The sequence below is a fragment of the Nerophis lumbriciformis genome, linkage group LG14 (assembly GCF_033978685.3).
Source record: "Nerophis lumbriciformis linkage group LG14, RoL_Nlum_v2.1, whole genome shotgun sequence".
Lineage (NCBI taxonomy): Eukaryota > Metazoa > Chordata > Actinopteri > Syngnathiformes > Syngnathidae > Nerophis > Nerophis lumbriciformis.
Window position 1 is genome coordinate 19,528,824 of NC_084561.2, and position 10,177 is coordinate 19,539,000.

General features: G+C 39.5%; 1 protein-coding gene and 1 long non-coding RNA gene across 2 annotated transcripts in view; one reads left to right on the plus strand and one right to left on the minus strand.

Annotated features, from left to right (window-relative positions):
- tmem38a (transmembrane protein 38A) overlaps positions 1-8,221 on the plus strand; it is a 38,131-nt gene extending 29,910 nt beyond the window's left edge. The window contains exons 6-7 of the mRNA XM_061975891.2: positions 3,588-3,705; positions 7,591-8,221. Of these exons, the coding sequence (XP_061831875.1) occupies positions 3,588-3,705; positions 7,591-7,800 (328 nt within the window). The 3' untranslated portion in view covers positions 7,801-8,221. The remainder of the gene's footprint in view (positions 1-3,587; positions 3,706-7,590) is intronic.
- Positions 1,927-3,717, minus strand: LOC133616519 (uncharacterized). The gene is made up of 3 exons (XR_009816874.2): positions 3,594-3,717; positions 3,199-3,319; positions 1,927-2,834 (listed from the first exon to the last, which is right to left on the minus strand). It is a non-coding gene; the product is annotated as an uncharacterized lncRNA (long non-coding RNA).
- Positions 8,222-10,177: the final 1,956 nt, after the last annotated feature.

Sequence of the window (10,177 nt, forward strand, 5' to 3'; positions counted from 1 at the left end):
AAAGTACCGCAGTGCATGCTGGGAGTCAGTGTAATTTTCCCAGATTTGCTTTGTTTTGTAAAAAGTTTCTAAAGTTACCTGTTTATAGTTAACATAGTTATGATCCAGTAGTAGTACAGTGGAACCACGATGTGTGAACTTTGTTCTTGAACAGGGTTCGTATTTAGAGACGTTCGTATATTGACACAAATAAGAAACAATGTTGAATATTGTGGAGTGTTTTTTTTTAAATACAAGTTTTTATTTATTTTATTAAAATTGTATTAGTTTTTTATCGTTGTAGTATGTTTTTCTTCTGTGATATGGATCCCCCTGGGACTGAATTAAATGACTATAATAATAATGATAATAATAATATTGTAAACGTGAATAATCGGTAAGTTCACTCTAAACCAGTGGTTCTCAAACTTTTTTCACCAAGTACCACATCAGAAAAAAAACTTTGCTTTCCAACATTAAATTACAGTAGCGTGGTAGGCCTAAGTAGTCATTGAAACGAGGCGGTGGTTTCATTTAACAAGTATATTTAATATTTTTGGCCAATGTTACGTTACACACAGTTTGATCAGTAACACGGAGTTGGAATATAGGAAATAAATAAAACACTGGACTATAATCAAGTGATTCTTTGGCATACGACTAATGGTACAGGAACCACAACATGCTCTAAACACAATATAAAGCACCGTACAGTACTGAATATCAAACAAACATAACAAGGGGGTGATGGGTCAACTTTCGATTTAACAAAGTCAAAAGGACAACGAGCTGAACTGTCCTCATTCTCAGTCGTCCTGCCGACACGCACACACACTGTCACTAGCCCTGTGGTGCACTCACAGTTTGAAACAACAACACGCCTTAACTTTAACAGCCAGGTCGCTACAATGATTTGGAATTTTGAAAAAAAAATCGACTTTACCCCGTTGGGTAATCTTCTTTGTGTGCAGCAGAAGAAAGACGCTGGGGATACTTCCTGGATGTTTCCAAACCATACATATTTTGCTTTGTTTGTAGTCTTTTTGACCTATCAAAGCTACAAAAAAATGCTGTAAAAAGGCCAAAAAAACACTTGAAAAGCACATCAAGTAGCAAACAGACAACAAAACATTTTTAATCGGTCTGAGGTTCGTGAAAGGAAAAGTTCACATAATTGGGTGTTCATATATCGAGGTTCCACTGTATTTGTGTTCTGCTGTAATTGTTGTGTTTTTCAAAATCACCACAACAAATGCTTTGGAAGTTGTAGGATTTTTAGCCTATTGCATCTAGAGATGTCCTAATCCCGATCATTAGATCTGCGATCGGCTGATAAGCTGCCCATATTTACCACATCTTTGTCCCAATGTTAACATGCTAACGATTGCACTCGTGTGAAAGATTCCTTCAAAAGGTATGCACACTCGGTATGACACAATTGTATTTCCATATTCCTCATTACACACATGCAGGGGTCGCATGAATTCCAAGAGGGTGCGTGTCGTGCCAGGACATCGCCTTGGATTTAAGAGCAAGCTGCAACGAACGCGCCGTCTATCCATAGTGTGAAGCCACTTCTAAGATACTAAACCTCACCACCAAAATAAACTGTTTCTTTCACGTACCATTACCACTGGAGGACGAGAGGAAAAGTAATGGCCAAGCAGGCAACCCGTAGACACCGAACAGGACGACACAAGATGCTAACCGCTTAAGCTTCGAGACAGATGATCGATCCAGATGTCGATACTATCGATAACACTAAAATGAAAATCAGCACAATTTACAGTAAAATACGGGCAGCTGTGGTTGCCAGGAATTCATTGTAAAAAAAAATACAGTCACGATGTATGACACATTACGGTATGTTGAATTCGTTAATTTTACAGTTTATAACCGTTTTTGCTTATGGTAATTTTGTCAATACGTGGACTGTGAGGGTTTTGTTTTCCCGAGATGCAAGTGAACTTGGACCGGACATGGCGTGAAGGTAATGACCTCTTTTATTTTAACACTATAACTACAAAAAAAGAAGCAAACAAAAGGCGCGCACAATGGCGGAAAACAAACTTGACTAATGAAACCAAAGACTAGCACAAAGACAATTAACTGTGAACATGAAACAAAAACACTAACTGTGGCATTAATAAACAAAACTTACTTGCGGTGACGTGAACAGGGCAGCATGGACTATGAAACAAGCAGCGTGAACTAAGCATGAAACCGTAAACACGGCATGAAGCAGAGTGATGTCGCCAGAAAGACAGCCTGGCAACTGGAAGCTTAAATAATAGTGACATGATTAGTGACAGCAGGTGAAAACGTGAGACAGGTGCGTGACATGAGGATGTGAACCACGTGAAACTAATGGTTGCTATGGTGACAAAGCAAGGGAGTGAAAACAGGAACTAAAAAGTGTCCAAAAACCAAGCAAAACATAACTAAACAAAACATGATCACAGACATGACAAATTTACTATGAAAAAAACTGATATACCATACTATACCATACCAACTTTATTTATAAATCCCTTTAAAAACAAGCACAGTTGAAGAACAAAGGGCTGAACACCACAAAGAAATAGAGGCAAAAGACAGACTAAAAAATAACATTTAAAACAGAAGTAAAATACACATTGAAAAAGCAAATACAAATTACCCTAAGAACAATTTGTTAGATAAAAAGCAGTTAAAAAGTTAAAAACCGTTAAAATAGTTAAAAGTTAAAAACAGTTTAGAGTCTCATGCTGGGTTAAAAGCCAATGAATAAAAATGGGTTTTAAGAAGGGTCTTAAAAATAGCCAAAGAAGGGGCCTGTCTCACATGGAGAGGGAGATCGTTCCAGAACTTGGGACCTGTAACAAAGAAGATATATATCAATATAACAATTGATATATTGTTAACCTGTTTACAAAAAAACTAAAGAATTTACAGTAAAATTCTGTCAGCTGTGGTTGTTAGGAATTTACCGTAAAATACATTCCGGAACTGGAACTGGTTGCAAGCAGCTATTTAAGAGATACGCAGGCTAATTTTTAATAGCTCACTTAAAGGAACATGTTGCGGAAAACCATGTTGTGAGTTGTCCAGTGAAAGGTTGTACAAATACTTTCAAGTTAAAATCCTCAAGTATCGCTCACATGTCTCAAAAATAGGCATTTTGCAGATACTAGTATTGATAACAGGGCAGCAAGGTGGCGCAGTAGTAAGCGTTTGTACCTAACGGTGAGAAGGTCTTGGGTTCGATTCCCGGGCTAGGGGGTCTTTCTGTGTGGAATTTGCATGTTCTCCCCGTGATTGCAGGGAACTTCAGCTTCCTCCCACCTCCATAGACATGCATCTGGGGAAAGGTTGACAAAAAAAATTTACTCTAATTTGTTTTACGGTGAATTCCTGGCAAACACAGCTGCCGGTATTTTACTGTAAAACATTTTTTTTTACAGCATATAGAAAATACTAAAGTGATTAGATCGATATTTTAATTTTTTTTTGCTGTTGGTCTTGTTAGAAGATATTACAAATAATCTGTGCAACATGCTTTATCATGCATCAAGACAAGGTGTGCTAAAATGAAATGGTTTACTGCACTAATGTTTATTTTTTTCCAGCCCTACCAAAGCTAGTCTGTATGGAGCCATCCTCTTCACCATGCAGGAGGCTCACTGGCTGCCGGTGTCCAAGGGCGTCCTCATCGTCGCCTTCACCCTCTTCATGGCCACAAGCAAGGTCAGAAAATGCTTTTTGAGACAGGACATATAGCAAAATGTTCATTTGGGTACATTTTGTCAAGAGGATATAGTAAAGCCGGCTGAGTTAAGGACCACATTGGTTAGTACAGTGGCACACGGTTTACGTCGATGTGGTCGTTGCTCTGGTAAAATCCAGGGTTGATTCTGCCATGCTTTAATTCTGAAGGTTACTTTGTTCTGAACAGGAAGTCCCTGTGTGCACATAATGCTTTGTAACTCCACTGTCATCATGTCGCTGTGTGCTGTTGTTTTGAAGCGTACTTACTTTGCGCTTGATTAATTGTTTGAAACTTTTATTAGTAGATTGCACAGTACAGTACATATTCCGTACAATTGACCACTAAAAGTTAACACCCCAATAAGTTTTTCAACTTGTTTAAGTCGGGGTCCACGTTAATCAATTCATGGTACAAATATATACTATCAGCATAATCACATAAGTTAATCATCAGAGTATATACATCGAATTATTTACATTATTTACAAATAATAAACAGGAAGTCACTGTGTGCACGTTGTAATGCTGTGTAACTCGACCGTAGTTATGGGGCTGTTGTCGCTGCGCTGGTAAAATCTGGGGTTAATTAACGCTGTGCTTTTATTTTGAAGGTTATTTACCTCACACTGAACAGGAAGTCCCTGTGCACATGTTGTAAGGCTGTGTAATGCTCACGTAGCTGTGTGGCTGTGGTCGTTGCGTGTGGGGCTTTTTTAAGCTTACTTACTTTGCACTGAACAGGAAGTCACTGTGTGCACGTTGTAATGCTGTGTAACTCGACCGTAGTTATAGATAGATAGATAGTACTTTACTGATTCCTTCAGGAGAGTTCCCTCAGGAAAATTAAAATTCCTGCAGCAGTGTACAAAATTGAGATCGAATTTCAAAAGTCAAAAGTAAATAATGGGGGTATAAATGGAAACAAAATAGAAAAATATTACAATAAGAATAAAAATAGAAAGCAACAATGAGAATAACAAATATAACAGTAAAATAAGAATATAACAAGAGAAACTAGGCAGTAGTGACCATGTTATGAAAAAGTTATGTTATGTCCCTGTAGTCGCAGCTCTGGTAAAATCCAGGGTTAACACCGCCGTGCTTTTATTTTGAAGCTTACTTACTTCACACTGAACAGGAAGTCACTGCGTGCACTGTACTCAACGATGCTAATTTTCGGTACTTTTTTTGATTATTTGTGCGTTTATAAATGTTAATTTGTTTAGTTATACAATTTTAATTGCTTTAATTAACTTTTAACAGTGAGCTGGTATTGATACACGTGCTGTCCAGTTATTATATCTTGATTTCTTACACTTCTGAGTCTCGTTTGCAGTAATATATAGCAGATTTTGCATGTAGTTGCAATTCCAAGACGCTAGATGGCAGTAATGTATAGACTGTGTTGCCTGGATAGGAAGTAGTGTTTCACATTCAGCTGAATCTAGTTTTTTGTTACATCCTACAAAGTGATTATACTGTAAGTATTGTACTTATTGCACACCAGCTGTTTGATTGTAACGTGCGTCTAAGTCATACTTGCCAATCCTCCCGATTTTCCCGGGAGACTTTCAGTGCCCCTCCCGAAAATCTCCCGGCAACCATTCTCCCGAATTTCTCCCGATTTTCCACCGGACAACAATATTGCCTTTAGCGTCCTCTACAACCCGTCGTCACGTCCGCTTTTCCTCCATACAAACAGCGTGCCGGCCCAGTCACATAATATATGCGGCTTTTACACACACATAAGCGAATGCAAGGCATACTTGATCAACAGCCATACAGGTCACACTGAGGGTTGCCGTATAAACAACTTTAACACTGTTACAAATATGCGCCACACTGTGAACCAACACCAAACAAGAATGAAAAACACATTTTGGGAGAACATCCCCACCGTAACACAACATAAACACAACAGAACAAATACCCAGAACCCCTTGCAGCACTATCTCTTTCTTTACACTACAATATACACCCCCGCTACCACCAACTTTGAACACATTACACACGAGCGAATGAAGTACATACTTACTCAACAGCCATACATGTCACACTAAGGGTGGCAGTATGAACAATGCCAACACTGTCATAAACATGTGCCATATAGTGAAAACACACTAAATAACAACGACAAACACATTTTGGAAGAATATTTGCACCGCAACACAACATAAATACTCCAGAACAAATCCCCAGAATTCCCTGCAGCACCAACTCTTCTGGGACGCTACAATATAAACCAATGCCATTGGTGGATCTACACCTAACATCCACTGTAATGATACCACGTAGAATAGCGTATCTAGTCGATACTACTATGATTACATCGATATTTTTTTAACATCACACAATCTTCTTTCGTTTTTTTAAATTTATAAACTCAGAAAATATGTCCCTGGACACATTAAACTTTAAATATGGCCAATGTATGATCTTGTAACTACTTGGTATCAGATTGATACCCAAATTTGTGGTATCATCCAAAACTAGAGATGTCCGATATTATCGGCCGATAAATGCGTTAAAATGTAATATCGGAAAATTATCGGTATCATTTTTTTTATTATCAGTATCGTTTTTAATTTTTTTTTTTATTAAATAAACATAAAAAACACAAGATACACTTACAATTAGTGCACCAACCCCAAAAAAAAAACTCCCTACCCCATTTACACTCATTCACACAAAAGGGTTGTTTCTCTCTGTTATTAATATTCTGCTTCCTACATTATATATCAATATATATCAATACAGTCTGCAAGGGATACAGTCCGTAAGCACACATGATTGTGCGTGCTGCTGGTCCACTAATAGTACTAACCTTAACAGTTAATTTTACTCATTTTCATTAATTACTAGTTTCTATGTAGCTGTTTTTATATTGTTTTACTTTCTTTTTTATTCAAGAAAATGTTTTTAATTTATTTATCTTATTTTATTTTATTTTTTTTAAATTACCTTATCTTCACCATACCTGGTTGTCCAAATTTGGCATAATAATGTATTAATTCCACGACTGCATATATCGGTATCGGTTGATATCGGTATCGGTAATTAAAGAGTTGGACAATATCGGAATATCGGATATCGGCAAAAAGCCATTATCGGACATCCCTATCCAAAACTAATGTAAAGTATCAAACAACAGAAGAATAAGTGATTATTACATTTGAACAGAAGTGTAGATAGAACATGTTAAACGAGAAAGTAACCAGATATTAAGTAGGTTAATAATTCATTTTTTACCACTTGTTCTTTATAATTTTGACAAAATAATAGAATGACAAATTACACAATAAGTTACTGCATACGTCAGCAAACAAATTAGGAGCCTTTGTTTGTTTACTTACTACTAAAAGACAAGTTGTCTTGTATGTTCACTATTTTATTTAAGGACTAAATTGCAATAAGAAACATAAGTTTAATGTACCCTAAGATTTTTTTGGTTAAAATAAAGCCAATAGTGAAATTTTTTGTGGTGCCCTTTATTTTGAAAAGTACCGAAATACTTTTGGTACCGGTACCAAAATATTGGTATCGGGACAACACTAATACACACACACTGACCAGCCACTAGCAGAAATGTAGATCGGCGCCTATGCCCATCCATCCATTTTCTACCGCTTATTCCCTTTTTGGGGTCGCGGGGGGCGCTGGAGCCTATCTCAGCTACAATCGGGCGGAAGGCGGGGTACACCCTGGACAAGTCGCCACCTCATCGCAGGGCCAACACAGATAGACAGACAACATTCACACACTATGATTGCATGTAAATATGCCCCCTAGTGTCTGAGAGTAGAATAGGGTGGTATGATGATTTTCTTGCAGTTAATAACAAAATAATGTGTCACCATCTTCCAGGTGTGGATGACTGCCCGACACTCTCACGGCTCCCCCTTTGCTCTCATCGAGTCTTGGGTTTGCCATCTGCTCTTTGGCTCCCCACTGGGCGGCTCTGAGGAAGACCATCATCATCATCATCCCCCGGCAGCAGCAGTCCCGTCATCGCTCAAAAGCAAGGAGGAGCTGAGCGAAGGCGCTCGCAAGAGGAAGGCCAAGAAAGCAGAGTAGAAAAACAAAGCAGCGCCATAGCAACGACGGAACTGCGTCTGACTCGCCAACATGGCCTCCACTTGATTAAGCCTCTATTTTCCTCGCCAGCGAAAGAGGCGCTTTCTAGTCGAGCCCAACGGTGCGTTTTTTTTAATTTACATTTTCCAAGGACTGTGTAAATACAACCATCCACTACTCCACCCTCCCTGGACATTTTAAAGCTATTTTTATTATTCCCATCCATGCTCCACTCTGTGTGGGTGTCCACTTTCTGGCACCGCATGGTCCATTACCGGAGTGTCAGTGGTCCTCTTTGAGTCCAGTTCACTTGTCTCAGAGCAGAAAGAAATTTTGAAATCAGACACATGTGGAGAAAGTATTCTGCGAAAGAATAACTTTTGACTTTAAAGCTGATGAGTAATCTACGAATTTGAATAAAATGAAAAGAAATGTTTTGTCCTGGTTGTTTTTATTCACTGAAGGACACCGAATGGTTGCCGGATGGGAAATAACTCGGGATGGGTACCAAATTCGGTACTTTTAGAGGTGGCAAGCGAATTCTGTTATTTCGATAACTTTATTCCACGTGACGTCACGTACAATTGCAGACTCAGCACTAGTTCAAATACCGCATTTTTTGGAGTATAAGTCGCTCCGGCCGAAAATGCATAATAAAGAAGGAAAAAAACATATATAAGTCGCACTGGAGTATAAGTCGCATTTTTTGGGGACATTTATTTGATAAAACCCAACACCAACAACAGACATTTGAAAGGCAATTTAAAATAAATAAAGAATAGTGAACAACAGGCTGAATAAGTGTACGTTATATGAGGCATAAATAACCAACTGAGAACGTGCCTGGTATGTTAACGTAACATATTATGGTAAGAGTCATTCAAATAACTATAACATATAGAACATGCTATACATTTACCAAACAATCTGTCACTCCTAATCGCTAAATCCCATGAAATCTTATACGTCTAGTCTCTTACGTGAATGAGCCAAATAATATTATTTGATATTTTACGGTAATGTGTTAATAATTTCAAACATAAGTCGCTCCTGAGTATAAGTCGCACCCCCGGCCAAACTATGAAAAAAACTGTGACTTATAGTCCGAAAAATACGGTACTTGATGGGCGTATTCATAGCAAACTGCCTTTAGGTAATGTTGCAATTTTCCATGAAAACAAAGCAAGCAAAAGTAAAGGGACTTTTTAAAATGCACTAGCTCGATGCTAATTTTAATTGGATATGCCATATACATGCTGCGCATTAGCGATTTTACATGGCCAGGAAAATTAAATCAAAGATGCATCTTACAATCGAACGGCTGGTGTGTAATAAGTACAACACTTACAGTATAAACACTTTCTAGGACGCAACAAAAGACAAGACTGGCTCATTCAACTTAATGGCAAAGATTACTTCCGGGCTAAGGCAACACACCATAGTCCATAGTCGTGTATAGAGAGAGTATAGCTAACTCGGTCTCAAAGTTGGGAGCAAACATGGCGCCCTGTAGTCAAGGTTTTTGACCAATCAGGGAGAGTATGGCCAGAGGATATCCTCAATGATTGGTCAACAGCCCCGTATGTGACTACAGGGCGCCATGTTTGCTACTTTGAAACCGAGTTGTCCATACTCTCTTGATACACTTGTAGTCAATACACTACTGCCATCTAATGTCTTGGAATTGCAACTGCGTGCAAAGTCTGCTATATAATACTTGCAAATGAGACTCAGTGTAAGAAATCAAGAGCTGGACGGCAGTTATTTATCATGAAACTAAAAATATGTTATATATAAATATTCACGAGTGAGGGAAGAGTGGATCGTGAGATCGACAGGCGGATCGGTGCGGCGTCTTCAGTAATGCGGACGCTGTATCGATCCGTTGTGGTGAAGAAGGAGCTGAACCGGAAGGCAAAGCTCTCAATTTACCGGTCGATCTACGTTCCCATCCTCACCTATGGTCATGAGCTTTGGGTTATGACCGAAAGGACAAGATCACGGGTACAAGCGGCCGAAATGAGTTTCCTCCGCCGGGTGGCGGGGCTCTCCCTTAGAGATAGGGTGAGAAGCTCTGTCATCCGGGGGGAGCTCAAAGTAAAGCCGCTGCTCCTCCACATCGAGAGGAGCCAGATGAGGTGGTTCGGGCATCTGGTCAGGATGCCACCCGAGCGCCTCCCTAGGGAGGTGTTTGGGGCACGTCCGACCGGTAGGAGGCCACGAGGAAGACCCAGGACACGTTGGGAAGACTATGTCTCCCGGCTGGCCTGGGAACGCCTCGGGATCCCCCGGGAGGAGCTGGACAAAGTGGCTGGGGAGAGGGAAGTCTGGGCTTCCCTGCTTAGGCTGCTGCCCCCGCGACCCGACCTCGGATAAG